At 40.7% G+C, this 27466-nt stretch overlaps 1 protein-coding gene across 8 annotated transcripts in view; it reads right to left on the reverse strand.

Annotated features, from left to right (window-relative positions):
- Positions 1-27466, reverse strand: part of ctdspla (CTD (carboxy-terminal domain, RNA polymerase II, polypeptide A) small phosphatase-like a) — a 610361-nt gene that overhangs the window by 226684 nt on the left and 356211 nt on the right. Inside the window, exon 1 of one of the 8 annotated variants that reach the window (XM_069914951.1) lies at positions 10724-10748. The exons of the other annotated variants lie outside the window; for them this stretch is intronic. Within the exon in view, the coding sequence (XP_069771052.1) occupies positions 10724-10733 (10 nt within the window). The 5' untranslated portion in view covers positions 10734-10748. Of the gene's footprint in view, positions 1-10723; positions 10749-27466 lie in introns of those variants that run through there. 8 annotated transcript variants of the gene reach the window in all.

Raw genomic sequence — 27466 nt, forward strand, 5'->3', positions numbered from 1 at the left:
ACTAAGTACTTCCAACAAATGTATTTTTTTCTAGTTTTAAACTTTAACCTTTTTATTAATTGTGTGCACACTTAATTAGAAAACCATCCAATCAGAATGCACTTGGACATTGCATTTATGGATAATAGAACAAACTCTCATCACATTATTCTATTTACTGTGATAGATTGAAATAATGGAACAGTTCCACGTCTGTTTCACCAGTTTCTCCAGCATTCTGCCTTTAGTTCCACACATCTCACTGCTTCCATTTAGTGAGAAGGAAATTAAGCCCCATTGCTGAAATTACTGACTACACTTCACACTCAGCCTTACTCAACTTAAGCCCCTTTCACACTTGCAAGTGATCCCAGGAATCAAACGCCAATCAGCCTTTAAAGTGGCAAGTGTGAAAGCAAAATTATCTCAACACCAGCGTTAGATCATCTCTGGGGATTGACAGCCTCAACCCCTAGTTCAAGCCCCAGCATCTGCTTTGCAATCAGGAAAGTGTCAAACAGGTTGCATTGTAGCATTGAAATAACCCAAGTTTTTGCAGAGTGCAGGAAGAAAAGATTAAAATAACCATATAACCATTTACGGAGCAGAAACAGGCCATGTCGGCCTTTCGAGTCTGCACCGGTTCACTCGAACAACTCCACTAGTTCAAACCTCCTGCTCACTGCCAATAACCTTCCAACCCCCTCACCTCCATGTATGAAAGTATAAACTTTGCCATGGAGGGGAGGAAGGGAGGAAATAAGTAGCATTCAATAGTGGACAATTTTTAAACAGCGTAGAAAAATTGGTAGCATTATAGCACACTATTTATAAAGACTGTGGGGGGGGGGGATAAAAAGCAATGGCGGACCTGACTTCCCAGAATGCAGGCGGGCATACAGCCCTTTATCTGCCGCATGGCATTCCGGGAGGGCAGGTCAGCCATCGCTACCAACTTTCCCACGCTTATAAATTGTGCACTATAGAGCTACCAACGATCCCACCCTATTTAAAAATTGTCCGCTATTACTATTTATGGCTCACACTTTCCCACAGTCCCTTATACAGGTCAACACAACAACAGGAGCCGAAGGGTTCATACTGTGCTGTACACAAGGCTTAATTATGTTATAATTAGGCATGATTAATTTTGTTCAAATACAAGATCATAATACATTGATCAGGATTTAGGGCAGGTCCACCATCACTCGATGCGTCAAGACATCACCAGTAGAAGGCAGAACCGTCCTAACCCCGGGGATGGCTCCTTGCAAGTGAGAAAGCGTTCAGTGTCCGAGTTAAGAGTGGCCAAGTGTGAAAAACCAAAGCCCCATTCCTATCCCGGGACACTGAACAGCCAATTTAGTGGGATGCAAGTGTGGAAGGGACTTAAGTCACCACAATTCTTTGTATTCAACAACATTTACAAGCGAAAATAAATTTACAAAGCACCACTAAAGAAGGGATCCTGTGCTTATTCAGTACAGCTACGTTACATTTACATTGCCTCAGGAGAGCAAAATCAATACTTCAAGAAATCATCGTAAGCAGTTCCTCAGGCCCAAGGACGGCTAACTTCCAGTTGAAGTAATGGATAGGCCTTTGGGGGAATTCTTTTAACGTGGGGTAGTTTTTACACACCAACTACCATGTGCAATATGACATCACAATATTGCCAACAACAACTCAGAGAACCAGGTACTACGTTCCTAGAACACATTCTTTTAACTTTGAAGAGTACAACACTTTCAATCTATTGGGGCCCTGCTCACAACATTAAACTATAAAACATTTTGTCACTTGTTGCTACATTAAATCAAACAATTCGACTTGGTCCTGTAACTTTGAAAGAAGAAAAGACAACCAAAAAGATAAACAAAACTAGTGGGTCTCAACCTTTTTCCCCACTTAAGTATACCACCTTAAGTAATCACATGCTGATCACGGAGCAGCTATGGCTTCCTATCCCACGGCATCCTCACAAGTCCTAACCTCCGACCCCCACAGGCCAGTCTCCAGTAGCCTGCAGTGAGTCCTTCAGCCCTCGTTGGTCTCCTGGCGTGGATACCTTCCTTTGCAGGGTTGTCTCCCAGGCTTCTCCTCAGCACAGGGTGGAAGGGTGGGTGGTGGTGGTGGTGGTGGTAGGGTTGGTGGATGTTCTCCCACTGGTGCCCCACGCCAATCCACTGATTTCCACCACCACTTCCCCCACCCCAACCTCTATCCCTTGATTTATCAAATATTTATTCACCTCTAATGTAAAAACCTCAATAGCCAGTTTAGAGAATTTGAGATTCACCACACTCTACAAGAAGAAATTTCTACATGCCTCCGTTTTAAAAGTCCTGCCGGTGAATTTGTTCCCTTGTCAAAGACTCTCCCACTAGTAAAAACTTCCTTGCATCTACCCAGTCAAGCCCCCTTAGGATCTCGTATATTTGAAGGAAGTTACCTCTGTTCTACAAAACTCCAAAGGAATAGTGTCCCAATCTATTTGGTCTCCCTTGGAAGATCATCCTTTTCATCCCAGAAGCAATCACATGATGGCAAATCTTTGCAAAATAATCTCTTAAGCCTTAGATCTAGTTGTATTGTTCCGGGCATTGTCATAAGGAAAGATTTTAAGGCAATGGAGATAGTTCAGAGAGGATTTCACAGAAATGTTTAATGAAGAATGAGGGTTGTTCTTCAGAGTTATAAAGTTTAAAGGGAGATTTAAAATGACTGTTCAAAATTCTAAAGGTTTTTGATACCATAAAAAGTTTCTTCTGCCATAAGAGTTCATAATCAGTCGACACATATTTAAGACAGTTTAAGAATTATAGATGAGCGTAGAACAGTACAGCAGTATCGGTCCCTTTGGCCCATGTTATACCAACCTACATAAATCTACTCCACAGCAATCTATCCTTTCCCGATGACACCCCCATTTTCTTTAATCCAAGGATGCATTTTCTCCACAAGGTTATATTCTGGATGAAATGTGGGTTGAAAGGTGTTAGAATGGATTTAATGGTGGTAACATTCAAATAGAAACTGAATATATGCTTGTAAACTTTTTTTTTGTCCAAGGTGAAAAGATCACAAGAACTACTTGGGCCGTTCTTTCAAAGTGCAAGCAGAAAAAATGAACAGTATGACTTCCATTTCTGAACACTCGACAACAACAATCTCGGATAGTTAATGGTCATTTCTACTGGCTTTGGAATCATAATCGTATAAACAATTCTGTCACTTTATGATGAGTGAGCCAGAGGTTAGATTGTTGCAGCTGGAGTTGCTTGTATGTCAACGTTCATCACCCCACTACATATCGATGACTGTCATAGACAGAGCAGGGAGCACAAAGATCCTTGGAGTCCGTTTATAGCACTCACATACCACATTAAGTAATCCCTATGTCAGAGGCCCACTGTAATTAGTAAGGGATTACTTAAGGTGTATGCAAGTGAAAAGATAAAGTTTGAAAACCACTGATTTAAAGGACGACCTATCCTGGACCCACAACACTTTCTGATTAGTCAGGAAAGCGAAGCAGCACCTACGCTTGCCAAGGAGATTGAGGAGGGCAAGGCTACTAGCCCCCATCCTAACAACATTCTATAGGGATACAATAGAGAGTGTCCTGGCTGCATCATTGTGTGGTATAACATAACATAACAATTACAGCACTGAAACAGGCCATTAGGCCCTTCTAGTCCGCACCGAACCAAACACCCCTTTCTAGTCCCACCTCCCTGCACGATGCCCATAACCCTCCATCTTTTTCTCATCCATATACCTGTCCAACCTTTTCTTAAATAATACAATTGACTCCGCCGCCACTATTTCTCCCGGAAGATCATTCCACACGGCTACCACTCTCTGAGTAAAGAAGTTCCCCCTCATGTTACCTCTAAACCTCTGCCCCTTAATTCTTAACTCATGTCCTCTTGTTTTAATCTTTCCTCCTCTTAACGGAAATAGTCTATCCACATCCACTCTGTCTATCCCTTTCATAATCTTAAATACTTCTATCAAATCCCCTCTCAACCTTCTACGCTCCAAAGAATAAAGACCTAATCTGTCCAATCTCTCCCTATACTCCCTATACTCTAGATGCTTAAACCCAGGTAACTGCAAAGCATCAGATCAGAGGTCAGTGTGATTAAAACTACTTAAGATGATCACTGGGGTCTCTCTTCCCTCTATTGACAATATTTACAGGGATTGGTGCTTAAAGAGGGTTCAGAGAATTATTGAGAACCTTTGCCATCCAGCCCACAATAACTTTGTGACACTACCTTCAAGAGGTACAGGAGGTTAAAAACCAGGACTGCCAGGCTAGGAACAGCTTCTTCCCACGGGCAGTGAAAATGTTGAAGGACCAAAAGAATTGATCACACTAGCAATAGGAGACTGTCATATTCATAAAATGGTTATTTGTATTAGATAAATTCTTGTCCTAAAAATGTATCGTTTGTCTGTATGTGTTTTATAGGTTTGACAATGGACTTGACTTGATATGTCCAATGAGAGGACAATAAACTTGAACTCCATGCAAAAAACTAGCCACTTTTTAATCGTCATGCAGTCGTGCAACACAGAAAGAGGCTATTCTGCCTATCAAGTCTAATGTACCCTCCTACATTAATCCCACTCGATTACATCCAGTACAGGAGCACAAGTCATTTGTTCATTAGTTGCAGAAAAAAAGTTTTTAAATCATTGAAATGAGGAAAACAGGCTCGTCAATACAGGAAAAATCAAGGCGGCAAAAGATGCTGGCGAGCTTGCTCGTATTTCTGATAATGGTCCCGGACATGAAACATTAATTTTTTTTAAAATTGTTTAAATTTAGACATACAGTGTGGTAACAGGCTATTTCGACTCAAGTCTGTTCTGCCCAATTTACACCCAATTACTTACACCCCCAGTGCATTTCGAACAGTGAAAACCACACAGATGTGGGGAAAACATACCAACTCATGACAGACAGCACAGAACTCTAAACCCAGCCCCATTCGCTAGCAACATAAAGGCGTTGCACTGAGCGCTAAGCACGAAGCCAACTGTGCCGTCCCAATTCTCTTTCCGCTGATGCTGTCTAACCAGCTAAGGAGAAGGTTCAGCATTTTCAGTTTTACTTCAGGGTACAGTTTGACAGCTACTATTTCGTAAGCCCCTTTCACGTTGGTGAACCGTTAAAATGGCAGTTAAACTAACAGTTTTAAAATTCCCGAACAGCCGTTCACACTGGACTAATAGCCTTATTCACACTGGCACTTTAACCTAGTAATTAACCACCAAACTACTGGTTAATGTGCCAGTGTGAACACTTGTGAACAGGCACCCAGGCATCAGATTGCCCCGGGAATGAAACGCCTAGGGAGGGTATATCATTGCCAATTCAATTTGAATTGGCATACCGGTTAGCCCAGTGTGAAAGGGACAGGGGGTATGCAGTGTCCAATTAGTGAGGACAGTCACCCCTTTGTTCTGCGATGCCAGATGGTGATTGTGAAAGGCCCCAGAGAACTTGATAACATTGGTCCTGTGTGAACGGCAAAAACACTATTTTGAACCAGTTCGTTGAACCGCCAATTTACCAGTTAGCCAATGTGATAAGGGCCAATGTTAACTGATTCTTTACACCCTTTCACATTCACCACCCGGCATCGCAGAGCAAAGAGGTGCCTATCTTCCAGCGGTGATGACCCATATACCCCATCCAGTCCACACCGGGCTAATCGGAACGCTGATTCAAAACAAATCGGCATTAATACCACCTCCTTAGGCAGTTCGTCCTCGGGTGATTTGACACCTGCATGGAGTTCGCAAGCATTTACACTGGCATGTTAACAAGTATATTGGCAGTTAATTACTGGATTAAAGTGACAGCGTGAAAAGGGCTATAGGATTGTGCACTATGGGATGCAGGCCCTTCGGCCGATCTTATCCCCACCTGCTCTAATCCCACTTGCCCACATTAGGACCATATCATTTCATGCCCTAACTATACAAATGTCAGTACAAATGCTTCTTCAATGTTATGGTTTCTGTTTCCGCCACCACTTCCGGCAGAGAGTCCCAGATATAGCAGAAATTTGCCCATATAGAATTCTAAGAACAGAAGTCACTCTAAGCGAATTTGTGATTTAAGCGGCATTTGTTTTGTATCCACTCTTGTTTGGTGCAGCTTCACATTCATGAAGGGCAGCAGTTTTCTAGGAATCCACTGCCTCCACCAATAACGTGGAGCTCAACCACTGTGTAAAAATAAAATTCCCTTTAGATCCCTTTTAAAGCTCCTTCCTCATACCTCAAATACAAAACTGTGAGGGGAGTAGATAGAGTAAAGGAAAGCAGGCTTTTTCTATTGGGTTCAGCAGGAAAGTCTGCAGACATTGGGGTTGTAATGTGATACATAAAATTGCAGGAGAAAATCAGCATGTCATGCAATGTATATAGGAAGTGAAGGAGGAAATAATGTGTCAGGCCTAAGGTAAAGCAAAAGCAGGCAGGCGGCTGAATAAAAAGATGGTTTGGGGCAGAAGAGGAGGGAGGAGGAGAGGCTAACAGATTATACATAGATGGATATAGGTGAGAAAAAAAAGCTGATGAGTGATAAAGAGAGGGGGGTTGCTCTCTGATAGGAGAGGTAAGCTGTAAGAAAAAGGATAGAGAAAGAGAGGGACTTGGGGGGAGGGGTTTAACAGAAACTGGAGAAGTTGACGGTAATGCCTTCTGGTTGGAGAGTGGCTACACAATATTAGGTGTCCCTCTTCCAATTTGCAGGTAACCTCAGTTTGGCAGTGCATGAGATTTGATGTGTCAGTGTGGAAATGGTGTGTAGAATTAAAATGGTTGGTGCCTCTCATTGCAGCAGATAGAGAAAAGGTGCTCTACTGACATTGGGTGAGACAAGAACTAGAAGACATGGGTCAAGGGTGAAAGAGGAAGTGCTAACAGAAAATTAGGGGGAACCACACAGGGAGCAGCGAGTGTGGAACAAGTTGCCAGCTGAAGTGGTGAACGTAGGCTCGATTTTGACATTTAAGAAAAAATTTGGAGAAGGGTCTGGATGGGAGGGCAGTCTTTGGGAATAGGCAGAATAGAGAGACTAGATTGGCTGAAGGGCCTGTTTCTATCCAGTGGTATTCTGTGGTTCTAAATACAGTAACAACCCACTTTCCAGCACCTTTGGGGATTGTTAGATGCTGGATAAGTGAAATTCCTGGTTGCTAGAGGTTGATGTAGCAAAAGGCATGCCAAATTTAAACTTTTTTACCTATTTTCCTCCATTTTTTTGCCAGTTACTTGAATTCCTGCTAACAGGGGTTTACTGTATATGCTTTTTTTGTAGCATACTGTAATGCTTTTTTAGAAATATACCCCTACCACGGGAAACAGAGTTTGACCATCTATCCCATAGATTCTCAAGGTGGGGTATATACCCCACGAGTGGGCATGGGAAATAATTTAAAAGTTGGTTTGAAAAAAAATCGTAACGTTGATGTGAAAGATGTGACTTGGTAACACAGTCAACACAACACAATTGTGGTAATTGCCAAGTAAATTCACTGTTCTTTTTATTTTCATACTGTGTTTTTGCTCTTCCGGTGCTTCTCTGTTGTTTCTTCATTGTTTCCCTAATTTTAACTATTGCTATTCTTGGTTACCATTATAATTATACTTTTTCTAACCGGTCTTATTATCATCCATTCCAAATTATCTCATTGGTGACAAGGATTGCAAATTAGCTCAACAATCGTATCTCATCCATACCCTTTTACTTTTCCAGTTCAGAGGTGAGTGAGACCCCCATCTTTGTGCACTAGCATATTGATGGGGGGGGGGGGGGGGACGCCAAAAATTGGAAAAAGAGACCCCAGAAAGTAAAGCACGAGTTTCGATGGACGCTCTGCAAAAAATTCAGATACCGCATTAGTGCTTTTTTTCCCTCCATTGTCAGTTTTCTTCCATTGACTCAGTCATTATTTTTATTACATTTTTCAATTCTATGATAAAATATTGATTAATCTGTTTCAGGGAGCTCACGTTGTTGTATATTCAAAATGAGTAGACCAAGCAAAGTAAAGGTTCGTCAATATTCAGTGGAGTTCTTGAATTTTGGGTTTATATCTGCTGTACATGATGAACGTGCACCTTTTTGCCTATTATGCCAACAAACTTGACAAATGAATCAATGAAAGCAGGCAATCTTGAAGCTCATTTGAGTGTAAAGCATCCTAACCATGTCAATTCATAATTGGAATATTTTAAATCACTGAAAGAGAAGTTTGAAAATAGATTTTTAAAAAATCACTTCATTATTCGCTGCCCTGAATCATACCGTTGAAGCTAGCTATGAAATTTCTCTGTCACAGCAAAACATGGGAAGAATCATACGATTGGGGAGGAACTGATTAAAACCACAACATCATTGTTTCTCAAAACAGTTCTGTAAAAGGAATGAGAAAGATGTCTGAGCAATGCCATTGAGTTAGTACTCTCTGCAGCGAATAGATGACATGGGTCAAGATGTTGAAAAACAGCTTATTGAGAAGTTGAAATCTCTAAAGTTCTCAATACAACTGGATGAATCTACCGTACGAGACAGTGAAGCTCTGTTATTGGCATACGTGAGATATGTTGATCAGGAAGAGTTCAAGAAGAGATGTCGCTTTGTGAATCGTTAGAAACAACCGCTGCTGCAGTTGATATCTACAGCAAGCTCAAAAATGATTTGGAAGAAAATGAAATACCAAAAGGAAACATTGCATCTTGTGCTGAAGATGGTGCAGCTGCTCTGGTGGGTAAAGAAACAGGATGTTTAAAATTAATGAAGGATGAAAATCCAAACGTGTTGGTTCTACATTGTGTGATCCACCAAGAAACCTCAGTTGCCAAGAAAGTTTCGAAACTAAGTACATTGAACAAGCAACTCCAAGTAGCAAATATGATGCTCGTTGATGCAAAAACAAAGATATTTGGTTCATGACACTTCTAGAGTTAAGCCAAAGGAATATTTCTGCAAGAAATTTCAGTCAATTCTATTGGTTGAATAAGTGTGAGGTAACTAATGCTGCTACAAACGTCATTGTTGACCATTTGAAAATGTTGGTTTCTGACTTCAGTGATAGATTTTGTGATTTAAAGGCAATGGATTTTCCCTCTTGGTTAACTCAGCCATTGCTGGTGGACTTGTCTGAAGTTCCAGTGCAATACCAAGAGGAGTTATCGGAGTTGCAACATGATGAATCTGTGAAAACTCTGTTCAAAGTGAAAGAAACCAGTGTGTGACTGTCTAACGAGATCAAAAAGAAATGCCCAAACTCGACTACTTCCAATTTCTTATTTAGTAGAATGTGGTTCAGGGCTGGTGGTGATTTGCTACAAGCAAAGAGAATCGAACTGGAAATTATAAAATGTGAAGAGTGAAGGTTAACATTAGTCCCTTGAATCAAAGCAAAATCTGCAGCCAGCGTCACTGATGTGACGACAATTATTGAATGTGTGTTTAAGATGGTTGACATATTGAAGTAGTAGTTGAATATGAAATGTGTTCCAGTGCATCCCCAACCTTAATTACATTGAAATGCACTTGCAGTAAATGATTTAATTCAAACTTCTTTTGAATATATCTTTTTTCTGCTAATGGTAGGGCGCAATTTTTAAAAAAAATTAAAGTGGGGCCTAGGGAAAAAAAGGTTGAGAACCACTGATCTATCCAATAAACATCTCTCACCCTCTGCAACACACTTTTTTCAGGTCACTCCTCCAGCCTCCATCGCTCCAGGGAAAACAAACCTAGTCTCTCCATGTAACTCAAGTCCTTCAGTTCAGTCAACATCCTAGCAAATCTCTTCCACATCCACTCCAGCACAATCACATCCTTCTTATAAAGCAGTGGCCAGAACAATACTCCATGTGATCTAACCAGAGATTTGTAATGTGACAACCTAACCTCCCAATTCTTACCTCTTTGAAACTAACTTTTTTGGAGCTTCATTGAAATATGCTGCAGATTCATTTTTGAAAAAATCTAACAGTTCTCTGTGAAAATGCTAAAAGAAACAGTTTTTTAAAAAAAATCAGTATTATACTTTTTGCTTCACTTACATCATGCAATCTCCACTAACTGTCAAGTATGAGACTCAGGAACACTAGACAAAAATAAAATTGTTTAACTTACAACATTTCACATACAATTATCTGAATCCATACGAACAAACTCCATGAGAGTTACACGAGGCATCGTAAACTGAGCAGCTTCAAAAATCTTTCTGTTATCAGTTCAACAGAAACTAATTACATTCACATACCAGTTCAAGCCTTGTACACACCCAGCAATATTTAGAACACTGGCTGCTTCTGCACTTCATACCTTCTTATTCGGATCCCCTCATTAGGTTCAATTTTAATGGCTTTGACACCAACCCCAATTTACAGGTTGTTTTTCTAACCCATTGCTGAAACACTACAAAATTCTCCAAACTTCTTTTCCTTTTCATCTCTCTCCTAAGAACATCTGCTAGCAATTCAGCCTGCACTACCAAGTTCAGATTTCCACACACTGTACTCTGAAAAACATAACACAAGGCATTGTTGAGAAATCATGTTACCAAGCCCTTCTACGTTATTTGCACTTCTTAAACAATTTACTGCAGCCATGGCTGCATTTAGTGCTCACCAGATAAAACAGAGGAACAGAAGATTTTGCATAAAGTGAAAGGGAATATTAAAATATTCAAGAGAATACCTATTTTCATGTTTCAACTTGCTGTACAGATGTTTGAAAACGTTAAGAAATAGCATACTGCAATCAATTCTGCAATTAAAGACAAAAGAAATATTTAGGAAATAGGTTTTACTTGAGAAATAATACCTTCAAGGCTTGTGCACTCGAGGCAAAAGTTAACCAGTTCAAAAATGTGCAAAATGCATGCTGTATCAGGAATTGGTAAACATATTAAACTCATTGAAGACCAGCCTTCACCACACATCCTAAATCGGATTCTAAAGACCTTGAGATTTAGACATTGAGCATTTTAATGGCAGAAGCTCATCTTTTACTTTAACATCCTGTATTTGTGTGTATGTGTGTGGCAAAACATGTGTCACAGCGGCATAATGGCGCAGCTGGTAGAGATGCTCTGGTGATCTGGATTCCATCCTGAGCTCTGTCGCTGTTTTTGTAGAGTTTGCACACTCTCCTGTGGTCACATGGATTTCCTCATGGTGTTCCAGTTTCCACCCATATCCTCGTCTTGTGGTAAAACATGGAAGCCTGCAGACACCATGGTTAAAATAAAAACAATGCTGGAGAAACTCAGCAGGTCAAACTGCATTTTATATAGCAAAGACAAAGATACAGAACCAATGTTTTGGGCTTGAGCCCTTCATCAAAAATGTCAGCAGGCACCTGGACAAAATGGGAGTGGGGGGGGGGGGGGGAAAGAGGGGTAAGAGCACAGACACAAAGGCAGGAGATAATAATAGGTGGATAAGGGAAGGAGGGAACATCATCAAGCAGGGGGAGAGGGATGGCTCTGTGAATGGAGAGGAAAGGGGGTGGAGAGCTGGAGGAAGAGAGGGAGAACTGAGACTTGGTTAGCAGAAACCTGAAAAGTCTATGTTAATGCTATCCGGTTAGAGTGCCCAGAAGGAAAATCAAGTGGTGTTGCTCCAATTAGGGGTGGTCTTGATGGGGTAGTGCATTAGGCCATGGAAAGACGTGCGAGAATAGGAGTGGGGCTCAGAATTGAAATGGATGGTCAATGGGAGATCCCTATCACTGATGTGGACAGAGCGAAGGTGCTCAGTGAAGCAATCTCCCGGGACCTTGGGACTGAATCTAAACGATGAGAGAATTTCAACAACCTTCAAAGGTAAAATGAAGGAAGAAAAGTGCAAGACAAATTTGAAATGTGAAGAAATGGAGAGCTGAAGGAAGGTAAACAGAGGGATGGGGGAAAAGGGCAAAGGCTAGCAGAAACCAGAGAAGTTTATGTTAATGCCATCTGACGTTAATAATAATCGGCTTTTCTTGTTCCTGCAAGCCTACCCATTCTCCCTCTCTTCTCTAGGTCTCCAACCCCTTCTCTCTCCTTTCACAGACCAATTACCCCCCCCACCTTCCCCTTGTTTTCCAGTGTGCCCTCTCTCCCATATCTACCTATTACCTCATGCCTTTGGGAGGGTGCTCCTCTCTTCCCCCTCCTCCCCCCCCCCCCATTTCATTCGGGTATCTGCCTACATCTTGCACATACAAAGGTTGGTTATGTATCTTTACCTTTGCTACATCAAGTACAGTGACCTAATGAGTTTCTCCAGCATTATAGCGTCTGCAGATATTTGTGTTTTACTCCAGTTAACAGTGTATACCCATTCTTATAATACTACCTTGATGGAACTTTTTTTAAAAAAACACACAAGCAGCATCAAAGTAATGCAGAAACAAACCAGTTGCACAGCTTTGATTTAACACTTGAGCAGTAGGTTCAATCTTCAGTTAACTGACCATAGAAAAAATGAAATGACATTTGGCATGCTTGCCTTCTCAGTCAGGTCGCTGAGTCCAGGAACAAGGAGGTCATGTTACAACTGTTCAGGACGATTGTGTGACCACACTTGGAGCATTGTGTGCCATTTTGATCACCCAGCTATAAAAAGATATTATTAAGCTGGAAAGGTTGTAGAAAAGATTCACAAGGAATGTTGTTGGGACTGGTGAGCTTGAATTATCAGGGAAGGATGGGACTTATTTTCCTTGGAGTATACAAGGCCAAGAGGGAACCTTGGAAAGGTTTATAAAAGAAAGTCATAGTCTTTCCCTAGGGCAAAGAAATCTAAAGCTAGAGGACAGAGATAAGGGCAAAGTTTTAAAAGGGACCAGAAGACATAGGAGCCCATCGAGTCTGTCCCACCATTTAATAATGAGCTGATCCATATCCCCACTGCCCAGCCTTCTCTCCATAAACTTTGATGCCCCAGCTAATCAAGAGCCTATCAATCTCTGCCTTAAATACACCCAATGACCTGGTTTCCACAACCACCCGTGGCCAAATATTACTCCGCATTTCTCTTCTGGGAGGCGGGGGGGGGGAAACACACCCTTCAATCTGAAGTTGTGCCCTCTCATCCTTGACTCTCCCACCATGGGAAACAACCTTTCTACATCTACTGTCCACACCTTTCAATATTCAAAATGTTTCAACGAGATTCTCTCCCCCGCCTCCCCTCATTCTCCTAAATTCCAATTAATATAGGCCAAGAGCTTTCAAATGTTCCTCATATAACCTTTCTTATCCCCAATATCATCCTAGTGAACCCCCCTACACTCTCCAACTTGAGGAGCCCAAAACTCCTCACAGTACTCCGTGTCTTATAAACCCTCAACTTCACATCCATGCTTTTGTATTCTATTCCTCTTGAAATGAATCCCAGCATTGGATTTGCCTTCCCAACAAGCAAATTTACCAGGTCCCTTTGCATCTGGGAATTTTCAATTTTCTCTCCCCATTTAAAAATAGTAGTGGGTATATGGAGCAATCTGCCAAAGGAAGTGGTCTGAGTGAAGACAATTGTAACATTCAAAAGACGTGTCGATAGGTGCACAGATGGGAATTGGAAGAGAGGCTATCTTGGCTGGCATGGAGAAGGTGGACCATAGCTGTGGGATGCCACAAGCATTCACGTTGGGGCTTAAATTATTTAACAAATTAGATGATGGGATCAGAAGCCAAATTTGCTGATGAAACAAAAAAGAGAGAGAGAGAGAATGTTGCTGGAGAAGGGAATCTGGGTGATCGCAAGTTAGCAAGCAGGCACACTAAATGGAATGCTACCCTTTCTGGCAAAGTAATGAAGCACAAAAGGAAGCTTCAGGACATTTGTTGAGACCAGTCCTGAAGTTCTGCATTGTTCTGATCTCCTTATTTAAAAATTGCTTACATTGGATCTAGTCCAAAGAACACTCACCAGGTTGATTCCCACAATGAAGACCAAACTTTCAGACAAGAAAAATAAAATTCTTGTAGGTGGGATCACAGAGTACGTCTCATGTTCCTTTCAATATATAGGAACAATAGCATATAGTGATTAAGTCGCTACATTAACTGGAACAATTCTGGAGATCCATAGAATGTTTGAATCCCACTATGACAAAGGGGAATTTAAGTAATTAAATCTGGAATTCTTAAAAGAAAAACAAGCAAGGATGAAATCACTGAATTGCTACAGCCCATTTAGTTTCCTGGTGTTCTTCCAAGAAGAAAATCTGTGGCCCTCATGTGGTCTTGGTCTATATGTGGTGAGACCTAAAGTGGGTGACATCTTATCTAGTTCCTTGGTTATTGGGCAATTAAAACTAAAGAATACTACAGCATAGAAACAGACCCTTCAGCCCTTCCGAACTATTATTATGCCAAGTCCCACTGACCTGCAACATATCCCTCCCATCTATGTACCTTTCCCTGTAACTCAGTTCTTCAAGTCCCTGCAACATCCTTCTAAATCTTCTCTGCACTCCTTCAATCTTATTGATATTTTTCCTGTAGTAAGGCCACCAAAACTGCACACAATACTCCAAATTTAGCCTCAATGTCTTGTACAACTTCACTACACCAAGCCAACTCCTATATTCAATTATGAAGACCTATGTGCCAAAAGTAGTCAAGTTTATTGTCATCTGATTTCACAAGTACAACCTGAAGCAACAGTGTTCTCCGGTCCTCGGTGCAAAACATGCAGACACACAACCAGACATAACACACATACAGACAAACAATCATTCAGACCACACACACAGGACAAGTATACATATATAAAAATAAATAAATATTGATTCATGAATAGAAGAGTCTCAGATGGTTAGCAGTTCCTTTGGTTGTTAAAAGCTTTCTTCACAACCCCCATCTACTTGTGACGCCACTTTCAGGAAATTATCTACAGGTTGAGCTCTATTAACCGGCAATCAGAGGACTCCCATGGCCGGCATGTTTTGAATCTGCTGCCTTAGTTCAAACTCCTTACAGACAGCGCAGGATTCAAACCCTGGTCCCAAACACTAGCAAAGCCGTTGTGCTAAACCACTATGCTAACCAGAATTTGATTTGTGATATCCAGGCATACCCCGCTTAACGAAGATAGTGTTCTTGAGAAATTGTTCGTAAAAAATTCATAAAGACCCATTGACTTCTATTGGAGCCAATTTTCATGATAGCAAATAATTTCTTCGTGAAAGCAAACACGAGGTTTTCTGTATTAGTGAATCTTTGTACTTCGTGTATTCGTAAAGACTGTGTTTCATCCTTTTAACTCAGAAAATGGGTCTGATTGAGGCGCCTACTGCACCTTTGACAACTATTTTCTGTTCATTTTCTATTTTCCGGCATTTTCAGTGGTCCAGAAATGGCCAGGTCCCAACATCGCCGGATTATCTGTATTCCCAGATCCCACACTCCTCAATGCCCTACCATTTACAGTGCATGTCCACCTTGGTTTGTCCCTCCAAAATGCAACACCTCTCATTTGTCTACATTAAGTTCCATCTGCCATTTTGTAGCCCATTTTTCCAGCTGATCCAGATTCCTCTACAAGCTTTGAAAGCCTTCCTCACTGTCCACTACACCTCCAATCTTTGGGTCATCTATTGAGGACAATAAATGCTAGTATTTGCTTGCAGTCTCCACTCCCAGTGAACAAAAATATTGGATGGTATAGACTCTGTATTCTTCAAATGTTTTATTCAAAAGAACTGCCTCCATCACCACCTTCTCCAGCTGGTCACAATTCAGCTTCCATCGTTGTACCTCCTCCCACCAAACATTATAGGTCAGCCAGCAGACTTCAAAATCAGTTTCAGTCTAATCAGTTAAAAGGTTAATATTTTTTCCCCAGAAAAAAAGACCTATTTTAATGCTTTACTCTCCCTACAACCATGAGATTCTTTTAAAAAGTTTGAGCTATCTATAGTAATCTTCTGAGTCTTGAAATGACAATACTCTTTGTAATGACACTCGTGCAATGTTGTAACAACATGCAAAGGATAATAGCTCATCCTTCTGTTGGTCAACTTGATGTACTCAGTGATGTCCACATTTTTGAAATAACCAGCATGGCACAATCACTTCTAACTTACTTGGCACAATTCCCTGCAATCAAGCGTGATCTTTATAGTATTCAGTGATTAGATGCATTTGCTGTAGACGGCATAGTCACTCATACAATAAGAATAAATTTACAATTCAGAAGGATTTAACCAAAAATAATTAGAATTAAATAATTGTTTGCTAACTTATCTTTTACTCATTCTGAATATATACTTTAAGCCAATTCAAAGAACAAAATTGTGTTCAATTTCTTGGAACTATTAGAAAGCACTGCTTGTCTTTAACCTTGCTTTTCCTTCTAATTTACTGATAAAGATGAATTAACTTTTCCTTCTTTTACAAATGAAACATATACACTTCCTGCTCTGACACAATGCAATCCCATGGATTGGTCACCGACATCAAATGTGAACAAAACATGCTGGAACTTCAAGATAAGATTTGCCAAATTGATGATCGCAACACAAAATCCAGAGCATGTATGAGTTTTTAAACCAAATATTAAAAACATGGATTAACAGATAGCAAAAAAAAATACCATACATTTCAACACACAAGTAGAGTTCTTGAAACTCTCAAAAAAAATCACTAAATAAAAAAAATCAGGGGTCGACATTCGCCAGATACAAAAATTCATCAACTAAAACAAAAACGATCAACGTAGATTTGGTTTACAAGACGACCCGAAACACCAAAATAGAACCCAGCCTACAACAGTTGTTGGATTTCTTGGCTACTTCTATTACTTTCAACTTAAAATTTGCTTCATACTTTTGCCATTTTGCTAGAGGCTCCATGATAACAACCACTTTCCGGTAACACCCAACAGCTCAGTCAACATAAAACCATGAAAGAAGGCCCTGACTTATCTGAAAGTTGACTTGTACGCCAAAATGTATGGTATATACTGCTACAGACTCGGAGGACCCCAAAACCCAGCAGCAATAGAAATTCACCAAGACAAAAGCCATTTTAAATTTTCTTTAAACATAAAAACAGGATCAAACTTTAACTTCTTACTATTAACTTAATCCCCTTCTCATTCTAAGTGCACATGTATGTAATGTGTGTGTAAGTTCAGAAAAGTTCTTTGATTCACAGTCCAATCTCACTGCTCCAAGTTTATCAGTATCAGGCAATTCTTATACTGTGTACAGAATTTAACATTTATGAATTTTCAGCAAGCTCTGGTGCTTAAAAGAGAGAGAGAGAGATTTGTTGTTCGTTGGACTCACAGAAACTGATTCCCTCCAATCAGCCACTTCAGTGTCTTGCCGAACAAACTTGTCCCATCATGGGTTTTCCAAATGATAACCTCTTCCAGGTCACCAGAGAGTTCTTTGGTTTCCCTTATTTCAGGTGAAACACTCTAGCCAGCCATTTCCTCTTGTATGGACCACAAGGGTTTTCAACAGGCTGAACTCAGAGCTCACAACCAGTCTTCAAAATGGGGTTTCAACAAACTGCCAGCTTGCCATGACTGCAGAAACCCTTTCACTCTCTCGCTCTCTCTGCTTACAAAACCACATGACCTTCTTAGAACAGCAGACTGCATCCAGACAGATTGCGGAACCCGACCCATACTTCTGAGTCCATTCACCTGTTGCTTTCAAAACAATTTACATCTGCTTTTGAAATTCTTTTAGGAAAGCAGTCTCCTTGTTTTACTGACTTTGCAAAGGCACTGGGCCCAGACTATCTGATTTGAGCAAAGCTCTTCCATTTTAAATGAGATCTGTTTTGTGAAATGTTTGTGTTTGATAAGTGACCTACACTACCCCTACAATCTATCTCCTTCAAAAACATATCTATACATAATATAAAATATAATATATAACATAATACACTGAAGCAGTGAACAGTGACATCTTAATTAGAACAATAGATTCTTTTGTTTTCAGTTCAGAATGATCATTGAAAATGGAAATAACAGTTTCTAATTCTTTTTTAAATACTGTATGTGACATGTTGAAGCAAAACTTAGTTGCCATTCCTCAGCAAAAGAATTTCAATCTGATTGAAAGATTTGCATAATATTTCTTACAGCTTTGGACAGTTATAAAGCTTCAAAGGGGATATTTTAAAGTTTTAATGAATTCATCAAACAAAAGAGCAAGTTCTAGAAAATAAACTGTTGAACTCAAGCGGGTCAAAAACTTTAGTGGAAGTGAAAGGAATGGCTGACATTAGAGGGAATGATTCCAGAATCTGCCATTTCTTGTGCCTCCAATAGAATGGGAGAAGTGGATTTATTAAAGATGGCTCCAGGCGAGATCAGAATGGATAATAAATGCCATGTGTGTGGTTTGCTACCATAGGAACAGTGGTATCACAATAATCAACTATAGAAAGAAACCTTAAAAAATATGGAAACCTGCAATTTAATCAAGCACTGTAAAGGTCTAATTTCTAACAAGTCAGATAAACAGTGAAGAGGCAATAACGTGAGTTGATGGACAGCATCTTTACAGACTTCCAAAAGAGAATCAACAAGTCTCCACAAAAAATATTCATCATCTAAAGTGAAAAAATAATTGGAGGTGCATTTACCTCAGTATGAGGCAGACAATGGATGAACGTGAAACAAAGCATAATCTGCAGAAGGAACTCAGATCGAGCAGCATCCTGGAGGGAAAAAGAATGGTCAATGCTTCAGGTCCCATGAAGGGTTCAGACCTGAAATGCTGATTATTCTTTTTCCCCACTGCTGCTCGACCTGCTGAATTCCTCCAACGGCTTGTGTTTTGCTCCACATTCTGGCATCTGCACTCTCTCACACGTCACTACTTTAATTGTTAGAAGTTGTGTTCTCCGCGATGCCTGTTTGTAATTATACGAATAAATAGCATGGGTGAAGGAACATCCAGTGTCAGCGAGGCCGCTAAGTGCAGGAGGGAAAAGGAAGTTACAAGAAGGCCCTCAGAGAACATGGGGCAAGATGAAGCCAGAAATGAGAAGTATAAATTAATATTCTTATTACTAATGAGAAACAAGGAAATGTGAATAGGTGTCCACAAGCACAAATCACTAAAGACTTATTATGCAGGAAGCTTAAAAATAATCAAGTTTGCCCTAAGGGGGCTGAATTGATAAGAACTCCTCTGGAAGACTACATTTGGCTTGGAACACAGAGTCTCAAAGATATTTCATTGGTCTGGAAAATGGCACAAAACAGATTCACCAACTTTATCATTTAAAATGTTGTGATGATAAAAATGAGTAAATCACACACCTTGAAACCTGTAAAAAGAAAAATTCAAGTTGACTAGAACACCAATGGGAATTTTAATTGAACTATGCATTAGGTGCAGCCTAAATGAATCGTGGGACAGGATCAGAGGGATTAAAAGCCAACAGTTCCCATATTCATACCACATAAATCAGGACACAGTTGCTACACCCTACAGGTATTACAATGCAGACCTTGGAAACCTGTTAATTTGAGATGGCTTCCATGCATTTGATTATTTTTGATCTCTGATTTTTTTTTCAGCTCAAGTGTAATTCAGCTTCGAGAAAAGTATAAACAAAGCGTGCAGATTCGATATGTCCAATTCAAGTTTCAGGAGAACTGACTGCAGCAACCTATCCTGTCAATATTCCTTGATTATGAACTCCCAAACCACATCTCTGTACTGAACTGTGGCCCATCAAATCTGCTCCAGATTCAGTTCTACTAATTTATCATGCAGGGGGAGGGAAGATGGGTTAAAAAAAAAAGAAAATCTCATGCCAAATGACTGACATCTGGTAGAAAGGGTTTCCACAGGACATATGTGCAGGGTGAAAACAAATCCAAAAGAGTTCTACAAATATGTTAATGGTAAGAGGAAAGCTAGAGACAAAATTGGTCCCTTAGAAAATCAGAGTGGAAAACTGTGTGTGGAACCTAGAGAAATGGGGGAGATATTGAACAGTTTCTTTTCTTCGGTATTCACTAAGGAGAAGGATATTGGGAGATGTGGGATAAAAAAAGCAAATTGGGTAAATATGGGGAATATAGAGATTACAAAAGGTGTAGTTTTAAGGCTTTTGAAGAATATAAAGGTGGATAAGTCTCCAGGACCAGACGGGATCTTCCCCAGGACATTGAGAGAAGTGAAGGAGGAAATAGCAGAGGCTCTGGCGGTAATTTTTCTAATGTCATTAGATATGGGGATAGTGCCGGAGGATTGGCGCATTGCGCATGTGGTTCCGTTATTTAAAAAGGGTTCAAGGAGGAAGCCTGGCAACTATCGGCCTGTAAGTTTGACGTCTGTGGTAGGTAAATTAATGGAGAAAATTCTTAGAGATAGTACTTATAAACATCTGGATAGACAGGGTCTGATCAGGAGTACTCAACATGGATTTGTGGGAGGAAGGTCATGTTTGACCAATCTGATTGAATTTTTTGAAGAGGTGACTAGGAATGTGGATGAGGGTAGCGCAGTGGATGTTGTCTATATGGACTTCAGTAAGGCCTTCGATAAGGTACCACATGGAAGGTTAGTTAGGAAGGTGCAGTCTTTAGGTATAAATTTTGAGATAGTCAAATGGATTGAACATTGGCTGAAAGGGAGAGGCCAGAGAGTGGTAGTGGATAATTGTCTGTCAGGTTGGAGGCCGGTGACCAGTGGTGTGCCTCAAGGATCTGTATTGGGCCCATTGTTGTTCGTTATATACATTAATGATCTAGATGATGGGGTGGTGAATTGGATTAGTAAATATGCAGACGATACTAAGATAGGTGGAATAGTGGATAATGAAGAAGGTTTTCTAGGATTGCAGAGGGATTTGGGCTGCTTAGAAAAGTGGGCTGAAAAATGGCAGATGGAATTTAATGCTGATAAGTGTGAGGTGCTTCATTTTGGTAAGAAGAATCAGAATAGGACATATGTGGTAAATGGGAGAGCATTGAGGAATACAGAAGAGCAGAAAGATTTAGGAGTGACGGTACATCGTTCCCTGAAGGTAGAAACTCACGTGAATAGGGTGGTGAAGAAGGCTTTTAGTATGCTGGCCTTTATCAATCATTGCATGGAATATAGGAGTTGGGAGGTGATGTTGAGATTGTATAAGACGTTGGTGCGGCCTAATTTGGAGTTCTGTGTGCAGTTCTGGTCGCCTAATTATAGGAAGGATATAAACAGAGTGGAGAGAGTGCAGAGAAGGTTTACCAGAATGTTGCCTGGGTTTAAGCATCTGGAGTATGGGGAGAGATTGGACAGATTGGGTCTTTATTCTTTGGAGCGTAGAAGGTTGAGAGGGGATTTGATAGAAGTATTTAAGATTATGAAAGGGATAGACAGAGTGGATGTGGATAGACTATTTCCGTTAAGAGGAGGAAAGATTAAAACAAGAGGACATGAGTTAAGAATTAAGGGGCAGAGGTTTAGAGGTAACATGAGGGGGAACTTCTTTACTCAGAGAGTGGTAGCTGTGTGGAATGATCTTCCGGGAGAAATAGTGGCGGCGGAGTCAATTGTATTATTTAAGAAAAGGTTGGACAGGTATGTGGATGAGAGGAAGATGGAGGGTTATGGGCATTGTGCAGGGAGGTGGGATTAGAAAGGGGTGTTTGGTTCGGTGCGGACTAGAAGGGCCTAATGGCCTGTTTCCGTGCTGTAATTGTTATTATTATTATTTATTATATTATTGAAGGCAAGAATCTAACTGAACTGCTATTCTCATGACAATAGCCTTGCTGTTGCTCAAAAATCAAATTCTTCCAAAAAGAATTCACAAGCCCTATTACAATTGAACTAGATTGAAGGACAGTTGATATAGTTATTATTCTATAAAAAGACCATTTTTGAAAAAAGAGCTGGATTACAACAATAGTCAACCAGCATTAAGAGATTCCAGTTGCACGGATACCACTTTTCTATGGTCGCAACGTCCTGGTGAAACATTTCACCATGTTTGTCAATGACCGCACCGAGATCAGCAGGGAAGAAGTTCAAGTGCAATTCTTCCTCAGGAGTTGGCGGAGGAGCTAGTGGAGTTGTTCAAGTGAACCGGTACGGACTTGAAGGGCCGACATGGCCTGTTTCCGTGCTGTAAACGGTTATATGGTTACATCAACAAATTGACACTCAGGTCAAGCAAGAACTGAAGGTGGCAATACTCCATGACTACATAACTCAATGTGGAACTTGGAAAATGCAGCTTTCACATCCTCTGGATGTCCCAGTTATTATTATTGCCAGCCCAAGTCTAGCCACTGCTATAAATCAATTCCTGACTTGGATTATTACCTCTTCCCATTCTGTCTCTTGCAACTATGCCATCTCTTACCCTCAATCCCTTCGCTGGATCTGTTCACAGGATGAGGACTTCTACTTGGGGACATCCAAAATGCCCTCTTTCTTTAATAAACGTGGGCTCCCTCTTTGATAAAGCCCGCAGCCATATTTCATTTCTTCTGCCCTTACCCCACTTCCCCCAAAGCAGAACCCCTCCGGTCCTCACTTTCTACCTGTTTTGCTCAAGCATAGGTTTGATGGGTTCAGAGAATTAAGGTTGGCCATGTGTTATCAACAAATAGTGGGCTTTATTTTTGCACAGGACACACTCTCACACAGACTAACGTACACAACACACAGTCACGGTAGACCCAGAAACAAGGGTTTAACCAGTTCAGCAGAAGGGCAAGATGTCGAGAGCTTCTTTAGACAAACTGACATGAAAGTTTGAGTTAGGAGGTTTACAGTTACCAAATTTTAAAAATCACTAAAAGGCAGATCAAATGAGATTTTTGGTTTTTTTTTTTGATGAGGGATGGATTAAAATAGAAATTGATAAAATGGGAATTGAAATTAATATCTGGGGAGAGGGAAGTACCTTTGTTGAAACATTTGATTAATATTGGTTTACCTTAACAATGAAATTGGAATGAGGAGGGTTGCCTAAAATATCTCTGGTACAAAATCAACTTGTTCAATTTTCAATGGATAATCAGTTTTTAAACACTGGGTCTCAGAAAGGAATTTGATATATGGAGGATTGTTATGAAGTAAGGAATTTAATGTAATTTGAACAATACGAGATACAAAATAACACTTTTGTTATTATCAATTAAGGACTTATTTAAGAGATAAATTGGGAGCAACAATGTTATTACTGAAATGTGGTGATGTGGAAATGTTGATACGTGATAGATATCTAAAGAAATTTATCTTAGCGACGTACACTTTACTGCAGGAGGAGACTTCCAAGCAGGGCATACATAGGTCCAAAACAGCAATGGGAGACAGATCTAAATATTAACATTGGCCAGACCTGTGCCGAGATCGTATGACAGACACTATGTTAGATTATAGATTAGTTCAATATGATTTTTTTTTTACATTAATTATATCTCACACCACAGAAGTTAAATAGATTGAAATCAGATTGATCAGACCAGTGTTTTAGTTGAGACCAGGTCGCAGCCCCCTCGGGTTGCCTCACAAAATGAAGGACGAGCGCGACGATCCGGCAGGCTGCACGAGGCCCGTAGTGCTGCCTCTCCAATTGGCCATCACTAAAGGAGCCTAACTGGCCTATCAAGGAAAGTGGATCGCAAATGCACCAATCAGTGCTGAGGAAGCTTTGACCATGCCCAATAAAGCTCAGTGTTAATTACACTCAACTGGGTTCATGTCGTTCTTTCCGAGCTAACCTGCAGACAGCTATAACTTCTCCTGCGCTTATAGGTTCCACAGAGCCATAGCTAGCTACAACCCAATGTTATTTTTATTAGGTAATTTTGAAGGGATAAGACAAAAATTGAAATTATCTATATATCAAAAAGAATTTGTAAAGATTGCTACAGCAGTAGCAAGAAAATGCATAGCAGTAACATGGAGATTGGATACCCACATAGGTATGGAGCAATGAAACACAGAAATCCATTGCTGCATTCCTCTTGAGAAGATTACTTATAACCTGAGAAATAAATACGATATAATTTTTGAAAATTTGATAACACTATTTACAAATTGAGGGATGTTTTCACTAAACTTTGAATCTCGTTAACCTCCTTGGAAGTATCAAAAAGATCTAGACGATTAGAACAGTGTTTAGCAACCAGGTTTCTATTCTTGTTTACTTATGCTTTCTTTTGTATGCTTTTTTTCTTATTTTAATGTACTTTCTTTTCTTCCGGTTTTGTTTAGGGGGAGGGGGTTGAGGTTTTATGCAAACATTTGACTACTCTATTTCGCATTTTTAAAAACTTGTTCACCACCCACCGGCACGGTATACCCAGAAATGAGGGTTTAACTTGTTCATGAAAATCTGTAAATACTCTGGTTGAAGTAAAAACACACAATGCTGAAGAAACTCAGCAGGTCAGTGTCCTTTATGTAGCAAAGGTAAAAATACACAACCAATGTTTCGGGCTTGAGCCCTTCATCAAGGTATGGAAAAATGTCTGAACAAGAGTAGAGACTCATTCAAGGACTCTTATTTGCGCACTTTATTGATTTTCTTCTTTCTCTCTGTATTGCAGTTTGTTTACATTTGTTATCTGATTACAGTTCTTTTATTTGGTTATGATGTGTACAGTTTATTTTTTTCCACTACCAATTAGTGGTCATTCTGCCTGGCCCACAGGAAAAAGATATGTCAGGGTTATGTGATATCATGTATGTACTCTAACAATAAATCTGAACACTTGATTTCCTGTCTGGGCACTCTCCAACCAAATGGCATTAACATCGACTTTTCTGGTTTCTGCAAACTTGCTCTCCTCTTCCCCCTCCCTCCTTCCCTTCCCCTTTTCAGTTCTCCTCCCCCCCTCTCTTTTTTAAAAATTTAATTTATTGATCAAAGTAAATCATACAATCGGAGTCAAAATACAAAAGTACATAATATCTATCCCCTATAATCGCCCCCCCCTCTAAACTACCACAAAAGAAAATAGAAGAGGAGATCAACTCACATACCAATCATCAACTATTGCCATGGTTTGGTGCAACCCCAACAACCGTAGGAGAAAAAACTATTACAAACTCAAACCCATATATCTCATATACAGGCTCCAAACTTTAACAATAAAGGAATAATTATTACGCAAGTTGTATGTTATCTTTTCGAATGGAATACAAGACCTCATTTTCATATGCCACCGTTGAATACTTAAATCAGTCTCATTTTTCCCAGAGCTAATGCCAATCTCAAAAAAGCAATCTGAAACTTATCTAACTCAATTCCCTTCCCCTCTCTCCTCACCCAGCCATCCCTCCTCCCCTTGATCACTGCTGTCCCCTCCCTCCCTTCTCCACCTATCACCACCTGCCTTTGCAACCACATTTCCCCCTTACTCTTCTGCTCAGACTCCTGATGACATTTTTCCATATGAAGGGCTCAAGTCCAAAAAGTCAGTTATGTATTTTTACCTTTGCTGCATAAAGAACATTGTTTGACCTGCTGAATTTCTCCAGCATTGTGTGTTTTTAACTTGTTCAGCACCCATCGGCATGGTATACCCAGAAACAAGGGTTTAATTTATTCATTACCTACAAGCACTGTATAATGCATAACTAACAAGTAGATATACACAAACCTGATCGCCAATGTCACCGCTGCTTGGGATCCAGAACAGGTCCACTGAGTCGGCCCTCCAGAGCTGCCCATGGCTCGCAGCGCAGCCTGGAGTTCAGCAATGGTCATAACTAACGAACACATACATAGCAATAATACATAAAGAGCGTGAATAAATCACTGCTAAACTCCCAATTGGGAATGCGAATGTTAAACACACAGTACCATTAACTCTATCTCTAGCAGACACAGCACACCAATGAACAGTAAATTAATTACAACTAAGAAGTACATCAAATGAACCTGGTCTCCAGCATTGCCTACAGCTCGGAATCCAGGATGGACCCATTGCATTCAGCCCTCCGGAGCTGCTCATGACCTGCAGCCTGGAGTTCAGTGATGGTCTCCAAGCAGCAGCAAACAAAGAGAGTGGCAGAGACTGCACGTGCTTGGTTTTTTTTTCCCCATGCAAGACCCATCCACGTAACCTGCAAGGACCAATCGTGCATCAGCCTCATCTATGGGTAAATCTAATCCTTGATTGGTAGGTGAGGTGGCATCCAAACTAGGCTCCAGCCAGAGAGGTCACTTGGCTCTCTTTAATCCACTTTCCCACCAGATTTTTCATAGAAAACAAGCAAGTGTAAAGGCAGATATTCTCAGGTTTTACATCGCTTACCTTACCAGAAAAGCTCAGAGGGCAGATTCAGCACGCGAACTCCAATCAGTCCTGAGGATACATTCAGATGTCAAGTGCAGCCGCTCCACCTCCTCCATAAAGGCAATGCCACTGCAAGCAGCTGTAAAAGGGGCGAGCTGATGACGTCGTGATGACTCCATCAGCCATGACCCAGGACCCAACACAGAGCTCAGCCTTAGTTCCAGTGTTGATCATGTTTTATTAAAATACCCAAGAGCACAATAAATACCACAAATGGCAGAAAATCAGATCAATTACAAAAGTGAAATTACCTCAAATAACTCAAGCTGCAACCCGGAAATGTTGAGCAGAAGAGCTGGAAAAAGGAGCATGAGGGTTTACAACGTGAACCTCTGTTTTAATGCTGGATCAATGGCTGTCTTTGGCTCTGGAACTGATAGAGCGGTTCCAGCTGTGTGGAAGATTATGGGTAACAAAGACAGCCATTGTTTGGTGCGTATGTTTGACATCATGGTGACGGGGGGGGGGTGCTACTGCACCAGTTGTCCCGCCTCCTTCAGCTCTGGAGGACAGCTCCCGACACTGCTTTCCATAAAAGCAACGCTGGATCAGCCTTATAGGCCTTCTACAAAAAAGGCAAGTCCGTTTTTTTCCCCTCGTTGAGCCAGCTTCAATGCGGTGTCACTCCATAAAAAGGGCTAGAGAGGCCACAATAGCCTCACAATCCCACCAGGGTCCAGACAGAGAGACCACATGACCCTGCACAATCCATACCACACCACCTTACCAACCCCTGCATCTATATTGTCTTCTGATATTCCACCAGCTTCAACACAATCCCACGAGCAGCCACAACTTCCCCTCTCCGCTTTCATCGGGGACAAGACTGGTCCACTCTTTCCTTCCCACACAACCTTCCAACCCCTTCGGTACTTCACACCACAGAAGGTGCAAAACTTGTCCCTATTTCTCCTCTCTCACCTCTATCCAGGGCCACAAACAGACCTTCCCTGGTGATGCAGAGCTTTACATCCACCAACCTAATGTACAGCAGGCCAAACAACTATACTCTGTTTCTAAACTGGAGCTTCCAGTATCCAACCATTACAACTCCTCAAACCATCCCAACAGTGACACATGTGTCCTTGGCCTGATCCATAGTTAGGGTGAGAATAAATGTAACTTTGAAGGACAGCATCTCATATTCCTCCTGGACAGCCTT

This window comes from Narcine bancroftii, chromosome 1, assembly GCF_036971445.1.
Source record: "Narcine bancroftii isolate sNarBan1 chromosome 1, sNarBan1.hap1, whole genome shotgun sequence".
Classification (NCBI taxonomy): domain Eukaryota; kingdom Metazoa; phylum Chordata; class Chondrichthyes; order Torpediniformes; family Narcinidae; genus Narcine; species Narcine bancroftii.